At 33.5% G+C, this 23575-nt stretch overlaps 2 protein-coding genes across 2 annotated transcripts in view; one reads left to right on the top strand and one right to left on the bottom strand.

Moving 5' to 3' along the window:
• The first annotated feature begins 4 nt into the window (after positions 1 to 4).
• Pex3 (peroxisomal biogenesis factor 3) overlaps positions 5 to 23575 on the top strand; it is a 35863-nt gene continuing 12292 nt past the window's right edge. The window contains exons 1-9 of the mRNA XM_076858180.2: positions 5 to 334; positions 6803 to 6934; positions 10596 to 10677; positions 18361 to 18404; positions 19631 to 19755; positions 20048 to 20114; positions 20228 to 20282; positions 20825 to 20993; positions 22736 to 22806. Of these exons, the coding sequence (XP_076714295.2) occupies positions 262 to 334; positions 6803 to 6934; positions 10596 to 10677; positions 18361 to 18404; positions 19631 to 19755; positions 20048 to 20114; positions 20228 to 20282; positions 20825 to 20993; positions 22736 to 22806 (818 nt within the window). The 5' untranslated portion in view covers positions 5 to 261. The remainder of the gene's footprint in view (positions 335 to 6802; positions 6935 to 10595; positions 10678 to 18360; positions 18405 to 19630; positions 19756 to 20047; positions 20115 to 20227; positions 20283 to 20824; positions 20994 to 22735; positions 22807 to 23575) is intronic.
• Positions 20527 to 23575, bottom strand: part of Fuca2 (alpha-L-fucosidase 2) — a 37462-nt gene continuing 34413 nt past the window's right edge. Inside the window, exon 8 of the mRNA XM_076858179.2 lies at positions 20527 to 20747. The gene's annotated coding sequence lies outside the window, so the exon portion shown is untranslated. The remainder of the gene's footprint in view (positions 20748 to 23575) is intronic.

Genomic DNA, 23575 nt, shown 5'->3' with positions numbered 1-23575 from the left:
TCCCGACGGACCTGGGAGCTCCGGACCAGTGAGCGGTGACGGCGGCGCGGCGGCAGCGACAGAAAGCGCAGCTGCTCTGTAGTCCACGCCCCCTTCCCCGCTCTGGTGACAGCCTCTGCGGAAAGTCGTGTTTGTGATTTCTGGAGAGCACCGAGAGGGACGACGGCGATCCTGCCGGGTCTTCCGGCCCAGGTGACAAAGAAACGGTTTCCTGGTGAACCTGTCCCTCACCCAAGCAGTCCGCACCCCCAGCGCCTGAAGATGCTGAGATCTATGTGGAATTTTTTGAAACGTCACAAAAAGAAATGCATTTTCCTGGGCACAGTTCTTGGAGGTGGGTGACAGCGAGCGTGCTTGGAAAGGGGCACTGGGAGAAAGAGGTGGGAGAGAGGTGGCTTTCTTCCAAAACAGGGAGAGGCCAGGATATGTAGAGGCTGTGGATGAGGAGCGGTGTGGCAAACCTCCAGGGTTCTTTCCATCTCTCCAGTTTCTACGTCTTTTGCCCTGTCACTGCCCCTCACTCTGCTTCTCTCTCCACCCCCTACCCCCCACGGAACTTGGAGAACCTACCACAATTAAGTACCCCCCCCCCCAGGCATTCTTTCTAATTCTCTTTGTTGCTTTCTTGTGATAGCCTTCATTTCTTTTTGGCACTCTCAGTACTTTGGCTTTCACCCTTTATTGGAGTTTCATAACATTCTAAGGGAGTTATCTGAAGTCTGTACTTTGGGTGGTGTTTAAAGATAACTTGACTTTTAAAAAATAGCACGTTGTACTGAAGGAAGATATGTACTAGATAAAGAAAAGCAAATCAATATTTTAGCTCTGGTTCTGCCATTTTAGATAAAATTATGCAGCAACAAAATGCTTAGGATTAGGATGTTGTGCAATCTTCTCAGGATTGTGAAGGTTGGGATCAGTACACATCTAGGTAACACATCTGAAATCACTGGCTGAAAGGAGATTTAGAAACAGATTTTACTTAAAAATCTTGAGACCCTTTTCCATCATATAACATTCATGTAATAGCATTCAGGAATTTGAAGGAGAAAATAAAAAGCCTTTTGAATTATACAAAAAGGAAACTTAGGAACTTTAAGAGAATGTTTTTGAACTTGAGGGTTTGAGAATTTTTTTTATCACCAACTACATGTTTAGGTTACATAAGTACTTAAAGATCAAGGACAGAAGTTTCCCAAAGAACTTGGTTGCTATTGTCTTACTTTTTGATTGTATTCTATTATGCCCAAACAATTTGAAATTAATAATACCATTATATCAGTAATTCAGATATGATGATTCTTTGTGGTTTGAGATAGGGTTTTCGATCAGGATTATGTTTTGCATGTCTCAGGTCTAGCACAAATTGATAATAAGCATATACAAACTTTGATCACCATTAAGACATCCTTTATAAATAAAAGGTATCTTCTGATATCTTAAGCCTCTTCTGATACTTTAAACATCTTAAAGTATGTTTAAGCTACACTGAGACTACAGAGACCATTCTATTTATAAAAGCTAAAGATATATTTGTAATGGAATATATGTCAGTACAATATTTTTGCTGCTTCTGAAGGAAGGCAAATTTTCCCTTTAGCAGTTTCAGAAGGAATAGCATACCCCTTCAGGCTTATAGAACAACCTAATGGTAAATCAGAAATAATCACAGGAGAAACAAAGACTGTTCTTAAAAGATAGTTATAGAAGCCAGGAATGGTGGTGCACGTCTGTAATCCTAGCAGCTTGGCATGCTGGGGCAGAAGGATCACAATCTCAAAGCCAACCTCAGTAATTTAGTGAGGCCCTAAGCACTTAGTGAGACCCAGTCTCAAAATAAAAATAAATAAATAAATAAAAAGAGGGATGGGAGGTTATAAAGTGTTTAAGCACCTCTGAGTTCAACCCTGGGATAACAAAAAAGATAGGGTTTTAAAAATCTATGGAGAGCTTTATAATTACAGATTAAAATATCAGACTAAGAGGAGTTGTTTTAACAAGTTCAGAATAATAGAGCTGATGTTCTGTTTCTGCTGTCGTACAGCAAAGAAAGTCAGTCTGAAAAAAAGAAAAGAGACAGTACCAGCCCCCAAGTGGCACATTTTGACATGCTTGAAAGCTGAGTAAGGTATCTACATGCACTCTCAAAGAAGTCTGACCATTTACTAGTGGAAAAAAGCTCAAATCAAATTTTGAGTTGCAAGGCTGCTTATGTGGGAATTTCTATTTCCCTGAATTTTGGATGGGTAATTACTTCAGACGAATTTGTACAATTTGACCAGTGTGGAAAGACGATAAAGTAGTAGTTCTCAAACTTTTTGATCTAAGGTCTCCCTTACATAATTCTTAAAAATTAAGGAGCCTAAAGAGCTTTCTAAATGTTATACCTACTATTTATAATATTTGAAATTAAAACCAAGAAATTTTAAAATTTTTTATTAATTCATTTAAAATAATAAACCATTGCATGTTAACATTAACAACACTTACTAGAAAAATGGCATTGTTTAAATTTTGCAAGTCTCTATAATGATTGGCTTAACTGAAGAGAACTAGATTCTCATATCTTTTTCTGCATTCAATCAGTTGTGATACCATACATCATGTAGCTCTTAGGATCTTCCTCTGTACACTCATGAGAGATTGATAATGTAAATTGCAAATAACATTTTAATACTATTGCAAAAATAGTTATGACCTTACAGATCCCCTGAAAGAGTCTCAAAGCACCCAGGGGTGCCCAAGCCATGAAGAATCAATGCACTAGAGAAGGTATTGCAGAACAGAAAGCAACCAGATTCATATATATTGGCTTGCTGATTTTTAGAAAATCACAGAACATTGACTAATGGTTTATGTCTTAAACTTTGTCATTTCTGGACTCTTCATATTTTTATTTATTCATTCATTCAACAAGCATTTTAATGACAATAAATGCCTGCTCTCATTAGAGGGTTCATTATTCATTATTTTTTACTGGACTCTGGGAAAACAAAGAAATAATACACAATTCTTGATTTTGAGGAAATCATGATACAATCTGGAAAGCATAAATAAAAATAAAAGTAGCACAATGATAGTATTATGGTACTATGGAAGCAGAGGAGAGAGAAGCATGAATTTGTCTGGCAAACTTTACAGAAGTTCCACTTAAGTTCTAAGCTAGCAAAGGAGTCAAGGGCACAGAAGAAAAAGGAAGTATACAAGAGATACAGAAACACTGATTTTGACAAGTCAAAGTATATTTCACTATAGCTAAGCAGTGAGGAATGGTAAAAGGTTGATTTGGAGAAGTCACTAGGTCATAAATAAAACTAGATTAAAGGCCTTCCTTACTACCCTATTCTAAATAATGTGGATAATATCCTGTGTATTGGTGCTTCTAAGACTTTATTATGGAAAAAAATACTTAAGGGGATAATAAAAATAAAGACTCCACTTCTACAGTTCAAGAATTCCTTAATTCATTCAGCAAATATTTATAGAGTTCCCAGTGTGCACCAGTAAGAGTTTAACAAAAGAAAAAAACTAAGAAGCTATTTATGACTCAGTTCAAGAGCACTAATTCATGTTCTAAACATGTAATGGTAAAGAAAAGAAAATTATTTCTGAAATAGAATTAGAGTAGAAGGATTTGGGAATCTGTTAGATTGGGAACAATATTAATATATTACTTTTCAAACTGTTATTGAAATGTTTAACCTGGCAAATAGTTGCATTTTAGGAATTTTTATCCTGAAAGAGAAGACTAAAAGATGATTTTAAAACAACTGAAAGATATTTTGCTTTACCAGAAATGTTCTGAAAGGGAAACTTACATTTTACATTTATTTTTTTGAGGTGTTTAATCAATGTTTCCATTATTCATAAATCAAGTTATAGCTACAGAAGAAACATTAAAGCTCATATAATCCCAATATGTCATTTTATGAAGAAGTTAGATTCAGAGAGAGAAAGGGACTGCTTTAAAGTCACGTAACTAGTTGGCACCAGAACCATCAAGATGTCCTATCTTCTAGGCCCAAATTCAAGCTGCTATTCAAGTATGTACAGAGGCCAGAGCTCCATGTTTTATGTAATGAGTTTTCTTTCCTCATTCTTATTTTACAAGGGAGACAAATATGACAAAATTTATGAATATGGTTATGAGAGCCAGGGTAAACTAGACCTTGTATAGGAACTTTAGTGCTAACTAAACAAAAATAATGAATTTAGGATTTTAGCCTATTTTTCCATGTATTAGTTTATGAGAGCTGTCAAGGCAAAATACCATAAACTAAGCAGCTTAAGTGACAAAAAATTATTCTTTTAACAGTTTTGAAGATTAGGAGTCCAAAATAAAGGTGTTGGCAGAGTTTGTTCCTTCTATATGCTATAAAGGATCTGTACCAGGCCTCTCTCCTTAGCTTGTAGGTTGCCATCTTTTCTGAGTTTCACATGTCCAAATCTGTGCCCAAGTTTTTTCTTCTTAAAAGGATACCAGTCATATTGGTTTACAACCTACCTTAATGTCTTCATTTTATAATTGAGATATAAAGATATATCTCAATTCTTTACAGAGATAATTGATTATAAAGACTGGATCTCCAAAAAAGGTCATATTGTAAGATACTGGACTCCAACATATCAATTTGTTGAGGGAAGAGAATTAACACAATTTAGCCCATAACAATTTATTTTCTTTTTTAGCTGTAGCTAGACATTTATAAAATATAGTGATTCCTAATTTTTTATCAGATTTCTTGAGAATCAGATGAAATATGTGTAGCTTCTCCCCAGGAAAACATACATAACAATTAAATTTACCATTATTCCAGAAAAAATCCTACCTCTGCAAAGGATGTCATTTCAGTGTTTCATTTTACAATATAACTTGAACCATTTTGCACATTACTTTTAGTAGCTTGTTATGAGAATAAGATAACAAGCATTTCATGCAGAACTAGTTGTATCAGAGTTGCTTGTCAAGGTATTGCTTTTTGAAATATAAGTCAGTTTGTTCATTCTGTTGTATTGAGACACTATCAGTTTATTTAGGATTACTTACAAGAAAGGTAGCCATGAAGCTCCTTAGGTGAACTTGTATTTGTTCCTTAAGCATGATTGCAATACATTTATATATATATATAAATGTAGCAACAACAATCATACTATACTTCTAATTATCATAGCACATAGTCTTACTGAACTATTTGAAAGAATATATTACATCTTATCAGCTCATCTATAACATCTGCATTCGTTATAGAATACAGATTTACTTTGCAGTTCCTACAGGGCTGTCTCCTCCTCACTTGTGACAAACATACAAACCCAGTTATTTAGGTCATGCATAATTCTTAAATTCATTTTAGTAGATATTGTAGGCCACAGACAATTGGAGGTAAATGAGGATTAGTTACTCTCATACAGTCTCTCTGTCTGGTTACAATGAAGCCAAGTTCTGACACATATAAAAAAAAGTATTAGCAAACAAAGATGAAAAAGCAACACAACCTATTCTATAAGCTCATTGAATTCTATATTTCTTTAGTGCTATGACAAAACATGTACAAAAGATTTACTTGAAACAAATACAACAAATTCTAGCTATAGAAGCCAGCTGGTCATCTAGTTAACTCATTTGACACATGTTCACTAAGAAGAATCCTCTGAATGCTCACAATCCCAGGCTAAGTCATTCCTAAGGTGGTAGGACTTGCTAGATTCGTGTATTCACATTCATATGAATATTACTAAAATGCTTTAGATGGTCCAGTATCTTGAACACCACTAATTTAATCTATTAAAATCCAATTCTGATGATCAGTGTACTAATTAACAAATTATCTGTTTCTGATCATAGATAAAAGTTAACTGAAGCACTTAGGCTTTAGAATGTGTCTTTTGATCATATACTAACTAAATACTGGTGTGTTCACATTCTCTACTGGGACAACTAACCACCTTGGGTATAGACCAGCGTATACACATTTATATTATACTTTCTATGCTGAAATGTGTTTAATTGCAGAACACATGATACCACCTATGTTTTTATACTGTAAACATATTTCCCTTTTATATTTAAGTTACTGGGTTTTAGGTGGTTCAAGCTTCATTCTCTCCTTTTCAGAGATTTTTCAAACACATGGATGCATGTGTTATTTTTTAGTATGCCTGACTACCTACCTTTCTTTCACTCTTCCTTTTTAAAAATTTATCTTAAAAATTTTTATAAATATTATATATTCTTTGAAGAAAATATGGAAAATGGAAAGCAAATGGAGGGAAAAAATCACTTGTTATCCCATCAGTCAGCAATGATCACTTTATTATAGGCTAGAAATTAAAACTCATCTCTTTCTGTGAGAAATGAAAAAATAAAAGTTCTGAGATCTTATTTTATCATCTAACATCATAAAACATGGATATTTCCTTGAGTCATTAACTATTCAGCAATGTGGTTTTTAATAGCTGCATGAAATTCTATTGTGTGGATAGGCCATGATTTATTTAAATAATACCCTATTACTGGACATTTACAGTGTCTCCAGTTAACTATTAAAGTCATTGCCAGACTTTCTAGATTTAATTTCTTTCTTTTTCTTATGTGCCCATCATTTCCTCTGTCATTGGCCATTAAACATTAATCTGTTTCTCCTTATCTTTAGTTTAGTTGTATACCAGTTTTTAATATAGGGTTTTCTAGAAGTTATAATTTTTAGGTTTTCTATAATATAAACCTTATAATTAGATAAAGCAAGTTAAAAATAGTGTTTGGGATTTTTAATACTCTAATTGCATACTAACTTATTTTTAGGAGTATATATCCTGGGGAAATATGGACAGAAGAAAATAAGAGAAATACAAGAAAGGGAGGCGGCAGAATACATTGCCCAAGCACGACGACAGTATCATTTTGAAAGTAACCAGAGGACTTGCAATATGACAGGTAAGGCAGAGATAAATATTTATATGTGTATGAATTTGCTTGTTGATTTGTAGTATTTTGCATATTTCCAAAGCCAAATTTAGAGGAAAAGACCAAGAATGATAAATCTAGCAAGTATTTGCATTAACTGAAATATATCATTTCCATAGAATTTTTAAATGAATACTTGTTCATTCATTTTATATATTCATCCAGCAAATACTTGCAGTATCCAGCATTGGGGAAGCAGAGAGTGAACAATATTTTTAAGATTCCTGACCTTTGGGGTTTATATTCTAGTGAGAAGAAAAGATGATAAACAACAGATAAATGACTTTCAGCAGTGATGACTGCTATAAGGAGAATAAAGCTGTGTGAGGAGTGACGATGTCCCTTAAGAGAGGATGATCATCAGTCAGGTCTCTTTGAGGAGGTGACATCTGAGGAGAAACCACTCAGTACAATGGAGCAAGCCATACAAAGTGCCCGGGGTGAGAACAAGTTTGGGACAATCAAGAAATAGCAAAAAGGTCATGTAGCTAGAAAATAATGAACAATGGATAAGTGGTAGGAAACAAGGCCACAAAGGTTGGCCTTATCTACAGGGCCTAATAGGTCATAGCAAAGAGTCCTAAGTTTGTTAAATTTAGAGCAGGCAATTATAGACCTGTAATTCTTTCATAGTAGTATACATTCACTCAGCATTAAGTAATGGTAATAATTTAACCCCTGGAGCTAGAAACTGATTGAATGTCATAATAAAACCAATTGCCAATATTTGAAGAGTTCTCAAATCTGTGTCAAACTTGTTCATCTTTTTCATTGTTTAAAGCTTAATATTTTCTCTAAAAAGATGTTTCTTTCAAGAACAATTAATTTGGAAAGACTTTATAAAGCTAAGTGTTCCTTTTTAAATTGTAAAAGTAGAACATTTTTTCCAGAGCTAAAAGGACTTTATTGTTACTTCACTTGCCTTGTTTTATAGATAAAGAGGCTAAGATCAAGAAGTGAGAGATAGTCTGAAAGTTACTACTTAAGTATGCATTTTAATATTTGAAGTAGTAATATACAGAAAAATACTTCTATTTAATAGGGCAGAGAGTGACCAGAAATATTGTATACAATGATTACTCTGATATGGCATAGTGAGTAAGAGCATAGGCCCTAGGGTGAGGCAGATCTGGTCTAGTTTCCAGTTTGACTTGTTTTATTTATGTGTCTTTGGGCCAACCTAAATCTCATTTCTCTTCTCTACAGAATACACATCATAAAAGCCACTTCAGAAATGTTTTGTAAGAGTGTGATGAAATAATGCTTCTAAAGTACTTGGCACATAATAAATACTCAGTAAATTATAACTTTTTAAACATAGTTCTTTAAATTTCAGCATTAAATGTAGTGGTGCTACCAAGAACAATTTGATGAATTTTTAGAGTATAGGAATGATTCATTTCAGGCGATTACTCAGATTTTCAGAAAATACAAAAAGGCAGCTTCTAGGGTCTCAAGATATATCTCAGTTTGACACAGATCCTATGTCAGTTTGGTTGCTCCAGGATGCAGATAGGTTAGATGTGAGAAATTTCCTGGAGGGGAGGAACAGGGGAGAAGGCAAGGAAAACCTTTATATCACAATTCTGGTCTGACATTTATGAAAGGAAAAGAGAAGGAAGAAAAATTAGGTTAGGAGAGCCTGAGACTATACCAAATTCTAGGAGAGCCTGGCCAGGCCAGTGGAGTTCCCTAGTAGAGGAGTCCCCACCTGAGCACTCTCATTGGCAAGGATCAGTGCAATCACAGCCATGGATATAGAGGATGGCAGATAGAGTTGTTAATTGACTATGGTGCTCCCAACAGAAGATGGAAGTGACACATGTCCATAACCATCATACCCTCAGATGAAGAAATAGCTGACTATGGATAATTTTTAAAATAACATATGGTGATTACTAATAGGCAAAATATAGGTTCACTTAAAAAGTTGACAGACTAGCTTTCTGATATATACTGATACTAGTATGTTCAAATTTCTATCCTTTTATTTAGAAATCTGTAGTGAATATACTAGAAAATTTTTAATACTTTTGGGTAAACATAACTATTTTTTGTTTTGCTTTTTTGCCCAAGAAGTTGATCCCATCTTGAAAGATAATATCTAATGGATTGCTTCTGTGCTTTCCATTTTCACTTTTCTTCTTCATGATTTTATTGAAGATCTGGGAGGGAAGCTTATTGAATTTCTTCATATATGCATAGCTGACACCACAAATGAGATTTCAGTATACAAAATAGGATGCTCAAGTCCTATATTAAATGGCATAGTACTTTCAATAACCTACACAAATCCTCCTCTATACTTGAAATCATTTCTATATGACTTATAATACCTAATACAATGTAAAGTTGTTATACTCTATTGTTTAGGGAATAATGATAAGAAAAAAAATCTGTACTTATTCAGTATAGACAAAATTTTTGTTTCCTGATTCTGGGAATCAAACCCAGGCAGGGCTTTGTGCATGCCAAGCTAGTGTTTTACCAGTGAGCTATACTCCAAGCCCCAGACCCAGTTTTTTCAAATATTTTTGGTCTGAAGTTGGTTGAATCTGCAGGTGCAGAACCCACTGATATAGAGAGCCAACTGTATTGTGTTTGGACTGGACATCTATACCAAATACACTAAGAAACAAGCTAGCTTTTGTATTGGTTCTAAGCTGCTACTTTGATAATGGTCTAAATAACTTAGGAGATTTCAAGAGCAGCTTGAAGAAATATGCTGAAACTAAGAGTGCAGTATTGAAATAAATGTTGCGTAGATTAAAACCTAAATTTTCTATAGAAAAAAAACTTGGATTTTATATTGACAATTTTACCTAGTTGAGAAATAAAAATCATATACTAAAATTTTCCCTTCTAGAATGTGGTACTTATGATTTCTTGGATTTTTTTCATATTTTTCATGATTTATTTAGTGTTAGAAATTCATTTAAATTTAAATGTGTATGTGGCTCTAGTATTTCTTAAACAATGTTTAAGAAATAACTTTCAAGACATGAAGTAATTGCAAGGTTTTTTCCGTGGAATACTGAATTATTTTGTCTTCATGTTATTCTTGGGAGTGGTAGACATAGAGTAGCCACTGACAAAACCAAAACTAAAAGTCAGCAGTACTTAATTCCTATTTGCCATGCTATAGTACTTAATGTTTTAAAATATTGATAAACCTTTTTGTAACATTATATATAAAATATGTAGAAAAAGTATATCTAATATAAAAATGTCTTAATCATTTTCATTATATCATAAATAAGCATTTATTGTAAAAAAATTTGGAGAGTACAGAAAACAAGGAAAAAAACAGAATTATTCATAATCCATAGTCCGTAGACCACCATTGTTACACCTGAGGGTAATTTTTTTCATTCATTCTTCTGCATGTACTTGTTTACATTGCTGTGATCATATCATGGCATATGTATAATTTTGTTGTAATAGCATCAGAAAATGAATGATTTATTAGCACAAATTAGTTTTATATCACTAATAGTATTAATTGGAATTCTCTAGACTTGACTTCCTTCCACCTCTTACTAGCTGCTTTTCATATAGCCTGAAATAACATATATTTCTCAGTGATTACAGTCATATCAATTGTGATCTTCTTTTTCTGTTTGGATTACAGTGCTGTCCATGCTTCCAACACTGAGAGAGGCCTTAATGCAGCAACTCAATTCCGAGAGCCTTACAGCTCTACTAAAAAACAGGTAAATGCCAGTTCCAGCATGTTTTGTTCATGGACTACAATTGATAGAATGAACAAAAATACTTTCCCAAAGTCTTTGTTTTCTTACTTTTCTTTCTAATGAAGACTTATTTAGACTCAGAAAAAAAAAAAATCAAGTGACTGTATCACTGAATCCATATTTTATTTTGTTCATTCATTTCTGCTAAATCTGATTAAAGTATAGTACCACTGGCATTATGCAAATAATTTAGAGCACCAATATGTTATGCATTATTTTATATAAATAGATTTTATATAATGTTGACATTTTTCAGAAATTTAATTATTCCTGAACCAGATGTTGTGAAGCAGACAAAACTTACGTTAAACATTGTGTTTCTTATATTGTTTACAGTGTAATAAGTGAAGCATGTTATCATACATTTTAATAACTAAAGCACCTGAATTTACATTATAAATTATTAACAAAATGAAGTACAAATATAACACTTGCATATGATAATGCCATTTTACAAAGCACTTTCATATGTATGACTTTACATATGGCATATAGTATACCCGAGGTATTGTAAGTTAGTATAATTTTTTTTTTAAAGAGAGAGTGAGAGAGGGAGAGAGAGAGAGAGAGAGAGAGAGAGAGAGAGAATTTTTTTTTTAATATTTATTTTTTAGTTATCGGCGGACACAACATCTTTGTTTTGTATGTGGTGCTGAGGTTCGAACCCGGGCCGCACACATGCCAGGCGAGCGTGCTACCGCTTGAGCCACATCCCCAGTCCATAATTTTTTAATACATTTTTTTGTAGAGGTAGATGAACCGAATGCCTTTATTTTATCTGTTTATTTTTATGTGGTGCTAAGGACTGAACCCAGTGCCTCACGAACACTAGGAAAGTGCTCTGCCACTGAGCCCCAGCCCCAGCCCTCAGTTAGTATAATTTTAGGTTAGTTTGTGAAGACTTCCAGAAGGAAATGGCTCCTTCTTTTAATGAGGAAGATTAGGTATGGGGATGATTTCACTAAGTAAATGTTATGTGCTTATGTATGTGTGTGTGTGTAATGCTGTAGACCAAACCCAGAGCCCTACACATGGCTAAGTATCTACTATGTCACTAACCTATATCTCCAACACTAAATAAATTTTAATCACTGTGGCCTTACTGAAATATTTATTTGCCTTGTAATCACCCTTCAAATAGTTGGAGGGAAAAAAGTGCTATTTCTAGAGTCTCTCTGTGCCAGCTCCAGTGCTAGATACCTTCCATGCATACATGCTCCTATTTAATTTTCAAAGTATTCCTGTGAGATAGACATTATCATCTCCATTTTGCACATAAGAATTTAGTGCTTTAGATAGGTGAAATAAGAAGTTGGAAAAATTCTTTGAAATATTTTTATATGCAGAGAATACCTCCTAAAATAGCAATGGATTTTTGTACTTTGATTTTTTTTTAAATCTGATTAAAGTATACTACTACTGGCAAGAGATTTTTCCTCCATAAATTTCATCATTCTTAGAGGTAGACTGACTTTAACCCCTGCTTATAGATGTAAGGTTTGGTTTACAAATTATTTGTATAATTATATACAAAATGCATATGAGTTGATTGCCGTTAGTCAAAAAACACCTAATTACCACCTATACATTAGTATAGTATAGAAAAGAAATAGAGTTCAGTTGCCTTAAGTTTGAGTCATACTGAGGCAAAACAGATGAAGTAAATGAATAATGCTAACATAATAACAAGCTTTTAATAAAGTAATAAACACAGTGGCATTCTTTCGTCTTGGTTAATCTGTATCCTGAAAGGCCCTAGGTCCCATATGTTTTGGGGGATTCAAGATCATTAAGATAGGGTAGAACCTGTATGTGGTGACCATGCTTAAGGCCCTAGATTCAATCCCTAGTGCACACACACACATAAAGATAATTAAGACATTCTTACGGTTTAGATATGACATATCCTCCAAAAGTTCATGTGGAGGACAGTGCAAAAATTTTCAGAGGTTAAATGATTAGATTATGAGAGATGTGACCTAATTGGTGGATTAATTCACCAATACAGATAAGTGGTTGGTAACTGTAGGCATGGTGTAATTAAAGGAAGTAGGTTATTGGGGGTAAGCCTTTATGGATTATCTTTTGTCCTTCTTGAGTGGAGCTCACTCTTTGCTTCCTGGTTGCTACTTCCTGAACTACTTTGCTCTGTCAGCCTTCTGCTCTGATGTTCTGCCTTACCTCAGGCTCAACTATGGACTGAAACCTCTGAAACTACGTGCCAAAATATACTTTTCCTCCTCTAAGTTGTTATTTTCATGTCTTTTGGCCACAGTGATGCAAAAATTGACTAAAACAGAAGTTAGAACTGAGAAATGGGGTCTTCACTGTGACTACTTTACCATGTAGTTCAGAAACCTTAGGATGGTTTGCAGCACGAGGAATTTTGAAAAGTTTAGAGATGCAAACTGGAAAATCTTTAGAATGTGATAAGTGAAGTTTATGACTAGCACTGCAGACAGTAAAGAGTGGGTTTATGAGATTTCAGAAGAAAGAAGAAGACTATTGGAAATTGGACTAGATGCCATTAGTTGTCTGTTCTGGCAAAGCAGTTGTCTACATTTTGCCCTTGTCCTGAGCCTTCCTGTGACTCTGAATTTAAAGATGATGAACTAATTAATCTAGCAGAGGAAAATTCAAGGCAACACAGCATTTAAGAAGTAGCATGGATATTTTTGGCACTTCTATCTAAGTTTACTATGATAATTATGAGCAGAAAGCAAAGCAGAAAGATTTTTTAAAACTTGCAGTTTGTCTAGAAAATTGTGTGTAAAACTGAAACTAAGGGAGGCATGATTGTTAAAGACATTACAGCCACTGCACAGAGGCTAAGTACTTTCCACAGATTCAATAGGAAAGATGGCTTCAGGAAATGTCAAGAATTGGCAAGACCATACCCATCTCAGGCTCAATGGTGTAAAAGTAAAAAATTCTTTTGAGAAGAGATCATGGGTGCACTGCTTGCACAGAGGAGCCCAGGAAATTTTGTTTTGTTTTGTTTTGCTTTGCTTACCATTCCTAGCTACCCAGGCACTCAGAGGCGGCTATATCCATGGTCCAGGAGGGTTGGCTACTGCTCAAGATGGTTGCAGACCTTGGTCTCGACCACGTGGTGCTGGCTCTGCAGAAATGCAGGATGCTGGCATTAGGGGGTCATGGAGGCTTCCACCATCCAAAGCCAAAGGAAGGAGTAAACAAAATTATCATAATACAAGAGTTATTAGTGTCATGGTAGAAAATGTGAGAAGAAAATATGGGCATATAGAAAAGAAAAGGATTAATTTTGACGTTAGTCCTGGATAGCTTTAAAGAAAAGAATCCGACAAAGGTTTAATATCTAGAATACATAACTTAAGAAACTAACATAAAAAACTCAATTAACAAATGGGGAAATTAACTAAATAGACACTTCACAAAAGAAGAAATACAAATGACCAACAAATGTGTGAAAAAATGTTAAACATCATTAGCAATTAGGGAAATATAGATCAAATTACGCTGAGATTTCTCACTCCAGTCAGAATGGCAGTTATCAAGATCATGAACAATAATAAATGCTGGAGAGAATATGGAGAAAAAAAGAACATTTTTACACTGTTGGCATAATTTAAATTAGTAAATTACTGGATTTTAAATTAGTACAACCACTATGGATATCGTTATGGAGATTCCTCAAAGACTAGTCATAGAATCACAATATGACCCAGCTATACCACTCCTCAGTATTTATCCTAAAGAATTAAGGTTGTCATACTTTAGTGATATATGAATACCCATGTTTAAAAAGCACAATTCAAATTCACAATTGCCAAACCATAGAACCAGCCTAGGTGATTGATTGCAACAGATGAATGGATAATTGCAACAGATGAATGGATAATGAAAATGTGATATATATGCACAATGGAGTTTTATTCAGCCATAAAGAAAAATGAAATCAAATTTCACAATTGGCAGGAAAATGGATGGGACTTGAGAACATTACATTAGACAAAATAAGCCAAACTCAGAATGTCAAGGGTCATATGTAGAAGCTAGAGAGGCAAAAGGAAAAGAAAGGTTGGTGAGGGAGGTCTTATAAAAATCAAAGGAAATCATTAAAGTGTAAGAAAGGGAGGAGGGGAGGGAAAAGGAAAATGCTGGCGAATAATATTGGCCAAACTATATAGTTATATTGTGTGCATGTACAAATATATAACAACAGATCAGACCATTTTGTAGAACTATAATGCACCAATAAACAATGTGAGAAAAAAAAGATGTGATTCCCCTTTTCCTACTCAATACATAGGAGAATTTCTTTAAATTCAGATTTTGAGATGAGTCACTATTTTTCTCCCTCATCATTACTTCTTTAAATATCTAAATGTTATTGTTTTTCTTTCTTTACTTTTGACTTGAAATTTCTATTTTGCAATTTAGGGGTAAAAGGTCCATTTGAAAAACATTTGCCTAAAAAGAGGCTTGAGCCATTACAAAGTATGATTACACGAGGCCCCAATCTTACGATTGCTTTTATGTTAGTATTCAGTCAACTCTGATCTCATATAAACTTATAAAGCAAGTTAATTTTCTCTTTAAACTAATTTGATAGTGACTAATCAGAAATAAGTAAATGACCTTATAGCCTTATTTTGTCAGTTTCATAATAGCAAATATACATGTATCACTTTTTAATATTTAGCATTCTTATTGAAGATTGACAATGCCAATAAAGTTCTGAAGCCAAAGAATCTTAGAAACTCATCACAAGAAAGAGACTACGTTGTATGGATTAGTTTAATTTTTAAGTATATATTTTAGCAACACTAATGAACCTGGATGTATTTAACTTGGAGTAGATTTCCATCAGATGAAGCATTTGAAAGGAATCTTTGCTAGGAAATATTTTCCCTGTCCTTCTACATATATTTGGAAGAGAATATATATATATATATATATATATATATATATATATATATATATATATATACATATACATACATACATACATATACATACACACACACATATATATATGTATATAAAATAATGAATATATATAGAGAAAGGGGGAGATACATAAATACATGTATACATATATACAGATGTATGTATCTAGCTCCCTCCCCCATTTCTCTCTCTCTCTCTCTCAATATATATATATATATATATATATATATATATATATACACACACACACACACACACACACACACAATTTAGTACACCTTAATATAATTTAATATTCAAGACTTCGGTGGAATGCCATATGTGTGTGTGTATACATATATATGTATACACACACACACATACATACATACACACACACACACATAACATACATACTTAACTGCTGAGGATCAACCCAAAGCCTCAAATATTCTAGGCAAGCATTATCACTAAGCTATGTCCACAGTCCTAAGGACAGTATTTTTATATCTACTTTTAAAGCCTAATTTTGATGACTGTCAACACAAAGGAATGTCCTAGGTGACTGTTACTCTGTCCTCTCCATCCAAAATCACCCCAAATAACATACAGTTTCAGCAAATACAATTTCAATTCAAATAACCTAATTTTTCCTTCTACAAACTGCTGCTGCTAAGCACTTCCTGCATTTAAGGATCATTATTTTCTTATTTCACATTTGGAAGTTTTTCTGAGGTGATAAAAGATATGATTTCCTTATATTAAACTATCTCACCCTCAAATTGTGGCCCAGTCATCAATTTAATTGGAATAGTTTGCCTAGCATGAATGAAGCCCTGGGCTTAAATCCTAGCAGTGAAAAAAGGAGAATCTTATCACTGAAAAAAAGGAGAAGGAAGGGAGGGGGAGGAGGAGGAAGGGAAAAATGGCATTCCACTAGGAGTCTTAAATGTTAAATTATATTAAAGCTATGGTGGTATTTTATAGGATCTACTCTAGATCTCTACTGAACCTGTATCATCTAGTTAAGAGATGACTAAAGCTTTAGAGTCTGTTCATTGGTAAAGAAAGATGAGAGCTAATAATATCCCACAATTGTAATGCTAATTCAATTTTTATTGAAATACAAATTTGTGTCTAAATATAATAATAAGGATTTTCAAGCTTGTATTTTTTATATATTTATGGTTAAACTAATTTTCTGGTAATCTATTGTATTTTACACAAATATTGGTCTCTGACAAATTGGATATAACAAAGGAAAAAAAAACACTAGTTGGTAGTATAACCAAAAAGACAGAAACTATAGCCAAGTGACTTTACCACAGAAATTTGATTATATATCCTTCTTGGTGCATATATTCATTCGACACACAGTATCTTAAAAAAAACAAAAACATTTAAACCCTTTTTAGTATTGATATTTTAAGTCTGCTGTGCTTGTGTTGAGGGATGAAGCAAATTAGCAATTATGTTTTTCACTGATTTTTCAGTAAATGCAGATGTAAGTAAGATCAATGAACTTAAGTTAAAAACCCTGTGGTCCTGATTTTGAATTGGAAATAAAAGTATGACTGTATGATGTATTTTCTCTCTTCAAGTACATGTACATGTAAGTAGACAGACACATATTTGTCAATGTATTAGTTAGCTTTCTGTTGCTATAACAAAATACCTGAGACAATAAACTTACAAAAAGAAGAGTTTATTTTGGCTTATGGATTTGGTAGTTCCAGTCCAAGAGCAGGCAGACCCATTGCTGTAGGCACCTGGTGGGAGTGTCATGGCAATGCCAGGAAGTATGTGGTGGGGCAAACTGTTTACTTCATAGCCAGGAAGCAAAAAGAATAACACTGGATGGGTTAGGGTCTCAAAATCCCCTTTGAGGACATAACTCCCGCCCCCCCACCAATAACCTTACAACCTTCCACTAGGCCCCACCTCCTAAAGGTTCTGCCACCTCCCAGTAGTGCTATTCTGGGTACCAAGCCTTTAATTCATGGACTTCTGAAGGACTAAACACCAACCAGCTTAGTCCATTGTAAAGGTTAGAAATAATGACCTACCCAGTAACAACAAATGTCCTTAATCAAAGATGTGGTCTCTAGCTACCATTTTCCATGACAAGGAACCAGGACTTTAAGAGATACAGATAATTTCATGTCTGAAGCAAAAATTGCATAGGATGAAATCAGAACTGTTTTTCTCATCAGAAACCAAGGAAGCTCTCAAAGATTAATGGGGTCACTTCAAAAAGATCCAGGAGTCTACCTAAAAAACCCTTTAGTGGTCAGAGATGGGAAATTTGAACATCATTAGAGATAATAACTACAGTTCATTAGATATCAAATATATGTGCAAATTTGTGTGTTTATATGATATTTGAAACAAAAATCCCACCAGTTACCTTTGGAGGATTACAAGATATACTTTCTTGTTTGTAAAATGGTAAATAAGGGAAAGAAATAAACATCCTTTCCTGATTGTCCTTCATGGTTTTATAGTACATGTATGCATATGCTTAGAAAGAAGAAAAAGAGTGAATGAATATATGCCAGTGAAAATGATTGTTATCATTGGTTCCTGGAATTATAATTGGTTTTTATTATATTTTGTGAGCTTTGTCTTCTTCAGTTATCTCTATTATTTTTAATTTAAAAAATTGAATTCAAAGTTTTCTATTAGCTTATCTGGATTATTATTTTTATATATTTCCTTATTTTTTTCCTTTAGGCCTTCAAACAAGCTAGAAATATGGGAGGATCTGAAGATAATAAGTAAGACTATATATTCTGAGAGGCAACACATCCTTAAGCTATTTATAAGGGGAAATTTTTGTACTGCATTATATGAATAACTCTACCAGCCTCATAAAGTTATTGTCGAGATTAAATAAAATAATACTCATAAAACAAATAGATCAATATCTGTTCATAAGAAGTACTTAGTGAATTTTAGTGATAGTGGTATTATTATTGTTCTAATTATAATGTGAAAACTCCTAAACTACATATGCCTGTATTGAGTACTAGTGTGTTTAACATTATATTTTAAAGGGGAGCTTTTACTCTAATCCAGTTAGGAACTTTACTTTGATATTGTATGCAAACCTTCATTGGTAAAAACAGAAAGAAAGAGCTTCCCTGGGTCCTGTATATCTACCTATGTCTCAAAACTTCATATTAACAATTATTCCCATATTTTTTGATCCATTCAACTAATCCTTAGCAACTGAATGATGTTTAAGCCTTGCCTGTTTTTAAAGAAACCTTTCTAGTATCCTGTATTTCCTTTCAACTATTGCTTACTTTCCTTCTGACCAAAGATTTCTACATCCTCTTTCTTCACTTTCACTCACTCTTTGACACACTATAACCTGACTTCCACCCCTGTGTCTACCCAGGCAGATTTTGTAGTCATCACTAGTAAGTCTGTGTTGCTAAATCCACTGGGACATCTTTCACCTGCTAGCAGCAGTCTACACCTATCTCCTAGCAGCAGTCTACACTTCTGCTCTCTCCTCTGTCATGAACGTTCTGTGACATATGCTGCTGAGGTGTTTTCCTTTTCTTTTCCTTCTTCTACTCCTTTACTGGGCTTTTCCTACTTTGCCTGCCCTTGAAGGCCATAGTTCTTCCATGCCTAGCCACCTTCTCTTAGCTCTCTGGCTCCCTGGAAAACTCTTGAGTTTAGAGGCTGCTACTTTTAGTACAATCTGTTCTTGTTTTCCTTTCTAAGTTTATATTGTATAGCTCTTTTATACAATATGTTTTCATTGGTTATTACTTAAATTAGGAGCGTAACCTATATTACTTCTAAACAAGTTGTAAGGAGGTGGATTGAATATGAACTATTTAAATTGATATATTTTTATACTTGATACAGTTACAAATACATTTTTAAATTCATGTTATGAAAAAAATAGTGTTAGAGATGATTCAGGATTTTACACATTTGTTGATATCTTAATAATAATACCAAAGAATTTCTTTTCTCTCTGAAGGTTTCACAAGAAGTATCGTGGCTGTATATAGTACTTGCATGCTGGTTGTTCTTTTGAGAGTCCAGTTAAACATAATTGGTGGATATATTTACTTGGATAATGCAGCTGTTGGCAAAAATGGCACAGTAAGTTTAATAGACTTAAATACATATTGCCCTTTCTTTTAGGAAGTTCAAAGTTTAGTTGGATATTATGTATTCTGATAACAGTTTCTATGAAAAATAACTTTGTATTAAATGAGATTATAAACTTTGGCATTGTGATTATTTTTCATCTTTTGAAAACATACATTTTGGTATGTTAAAAAATATTTTCCCTGACATTCTAGATCCTGAAAAATTTCAACTCAGATTGTACTGAAAATATTACTTACTAATAAAAATTTAGATAATTTAACCTTATTTTTGTTTTGTACAGACAGTTCTTGCTCCCCCAGATGTCCAACAGCAATATTTATCAAGTATTCAACACCTCCTTGGAGATGGTAAGATTCTGACTTGTGACCTGTATATTAATTTCAGGTCACTTATTTGTATTTATTATTGAGGAATTCTTAATGTGAGCAAGATTTTTTAAATTTTGTTTTTCCTTTAATAGGCCTGACAGAATTGATCACTGTCATTAAACAAGCTGTGCAGAATATTTTAGGAAGGTAAGGCATTTTTTGACTTTTCAGACTCCCTGATTCTGACAAATAAAAGAAAAATTAAAATTGTTCTAGTGAAGCAGGTAACTTGATGAATGGTGATATGTGAAACACTGTGTAACCAGATACCAGCTCTGAGTATTGCATTGTAGAACCCTTTTTCTTCATCAGTATCAACCTGTTGATACACAAGGGAAATATTTAACATTCATGTTTATTTATTTCTTTGCAAATCAGAAATATTTGGGTCATGAAATAAAAGAAAAAAAGCCTCCTTTAAAATCTGCCTAAAGCTTTTATCTCCCACTAACACTAATAAAATCTATAATTACAAAAGGAATTTTCTTATTAATCTGCAGCAAGATTTTTTTCTTGGCTTTGTAGTAATGATCCTTAACTGGTGGCTGATTTATTAATCCATTCTAATCCATTCAGCAGTTTCAGGTTTGACCAGATGAAACAGGTAGTAGCCTGTAAAGAAAACAAAATGTGTATGTGATGTGTTTCATAGTTTAAATTTAACTCAATTCTCTTTTCTTTGTTTCTAGTGTTTCTCTTAAACATTCTTTGTCCCTTTTGGACTTGGAGCAAAAAATAAAAGAAATCAGAACTCTTGTTGAACAAGATAAATCTTCTTCTTGGATTAATAAAGATGGATCCAAATCTTTATTATGCCATTATATGATGCCAGATGAAGAAACTCCATTAGCAGTTCAGGTGCTTAATTTATAACCATTTAACCAAACCAGCTATTCTGTATCTTCTAAATTTGTTACTGTCTCTTGAAATGTAAATGATTGAAAGATATAGTTCAATAATTTAAATAAAACTTGATTAATTTAGAAAACAAACTGTAAATACAGCTATTTTTTAGTTAGAATCACATATAATTTTAGATATTCAGCAAATTTTTGAGTAATATTTATGTGACAGACACTGCGATATATGCTGCAGATATAAAATAAGGTAGACATGTTCATTTCACTTGGGGAATTGAGAAGACAAATTCAGTTAGTTTGGCTAGACCTATTTCTGTAAGATCAAGTAGCAGAACCTAGAACAAGATCATGTGAGGACAAGGTCATGCAAAGCTTTGTATGCCAAGGTAAACAGGTTAAACTTCAATTTGCAGACAAAGAAATTTAAATTTTAATGAAGTTAAGTTCTACATTCAAATTTGCTTTTAAAATAACTAAAGGCAGCCAGGCTTGGTATTATACACTTATAATCTCAGCTGCTACAGAGGCTGAGGCAGGAGGATGGCAAATGCCAGTTTCAGCAACTTACTAGAACCTTATCTTAAAATAAAAACTAAAAAGGGCTAGAGATGTAGCTCAGTGATAGAGCACTCCTGGGTTCAATACCCAGTAGTGAAAAAAAAAAAAATAAGGGTAGTGTGAAATGACCTGAAGGATGTTGTAGTTATCCAGTTGAGAAACAAAGCCTAATCTAACAAATTATCAACTATAGTGTTATTACACACTGTTGTGTCCTAAGCAATTGTTGTATAAAAATCATTCATTGAGTAGGAACAATAAAAGTGCCAAAGATTGTAGATTATGTAGTTCATTTTTAAATTAGTGGCTTTTTATGCATAAACTAGATTAAGCCAATTCTTTGCAATTGGAAGAATAATAACTGTAACCAACCAATGCCTCTACTTCAGCATGAAGGTACCATAGACTAGAATACTATAATTTAATTGCCTGCCAGTTTGCCTTCCCTTAGAGACCCCAAAGATGACCTCTTTGAGTGCTAAGCAACATTCATGAGCAATTTTTTTTTTTAAAGTTGCAATCTACCATTTAAGGGAGACCTGTGACTTGAAATAGAGAGGCTAAACTGAGTAAGAAGGACAAGTGGTGCAGAATTAATGGAAAACTTACTTACAGAATGGTCTCAAGGAGACATAGTAAGAGAATTTTAAAAGCTTTCTGGACTAGAAAACAATTTCCAAATTTTAAAATTCAATAGTGGAACTAAAAAGAAAATGATCTGGAGGAAAAGGTGAAGAGCAGAATGATGGACTAAATCCTACTGAATTGAAAGAAAACCTGAAACTTCAGATTGAAAAACCACACGGAGCCTCAGGATAGACTGATGAAAAAGACACATTTCCTGATAAAATTTTTTAATGGTGAAAGAGGAAAAAAAAACCCCAAATCTCTGGAATCTGAAAACCTATTTTTCATTGTCTATATATGCAAGAAATTCACCCAAGAAGGGCCAAATTAACAAGGATTTTATAAAGTATACTTTGACTCGTGTTTTAAATACTACTTACCTGTGTACATTAACTATTGTAGGTGTATTTGAGTTTGGTGAATTTTTTTTTTTAATCATTGATGTAACAAAGACTTTTAGACTTCTTGAACTCCTAAGTCCTTGAATGTGATTAGTTTCTTCATGAAACCAAGGTGATATATGAAATTCTGAAGTATGGCATTTTAATTTTACAGGCCTGTGGACTTTCTTCCAGAGATATTACTACTATTAAACTTCTCAATGAAACTAGAGACATGTTAGAAAGGTATGTAGACTGCATGTAAGAGGGAAAATGGGCTTGTATTTTGGATATGTGTTAGACCATTTATTTAGTTTTTCCTGAACACCATATTCAACATAATTTTGTGTTAAAATTAAACTTTGAATCATTTTTCTGCCTTCAGGTAGGATTTCCTTCCTAACTGGAGGGATTTTTTATTTTAAGATACTCACCTTGGCCACCCACTCCCTTGGACTATAGATCCTTATGATATATTGATTGAGAGGTTAAAAGATATATTCTGAAAATGCTTTCCAGGGTAATCTTGGTATACCCCAGCAATATAGAAATTCATTTCTTCCCTAAATTTAGTATTATTATTTGAATCACTTAAAAGTCAAAGTATTAAAAATGAAAAAGCACCAGAGTGTGCATTAGAAGACCATGTGACCTAGATTCAAAATTGGCTCCTTTACTTATTAGCTGTTCAACCTCAGTTTTGTGTTTCAAGCATTTTTAAAAATTATTTATTTATTCTAATTTGTTATACATGATGGCAGAATGCAATTCACTTCATATTACACATATAGAGCACAATTTTTCAAGTTACTGATTGAACACAAAGTATTTTCACACCATTCGTGTCTTTATCCATTTACTTGCAAATGCCATAATTTTATTCTCTTTTAATGCTGAGTAATGTTCCATTGCATATATATGCCAAAGTTTCCCTATACATTCATCTACTGAAGGGCATCTAGGTTGGCTCCATAATTTAGCTATTGTGAATTGTGCTGCTATAAACATTGATATG

Source organism: Callospermophilus lateralis, chromosome 6, assembly GCF_048772815.1.
Source record: "Callospermophilus lateralis isolate mCalLat2 chromosome 6, mCalLat2.hap1, whole genome shotgun sequence".
NCBI classification, from domain to species: domain Eukaryota; kingdom Metazoa; phylum Chordata; class Mammalia; order Rodentia; family Sciuridae; genus Callospermophilus; species Callospermophilus lateralis.
The sequence above is the reverse complement of the archived record's forward strand: the minus strand, read 5'-3'. Positions and strand labels throughout refer to the sequence as shown.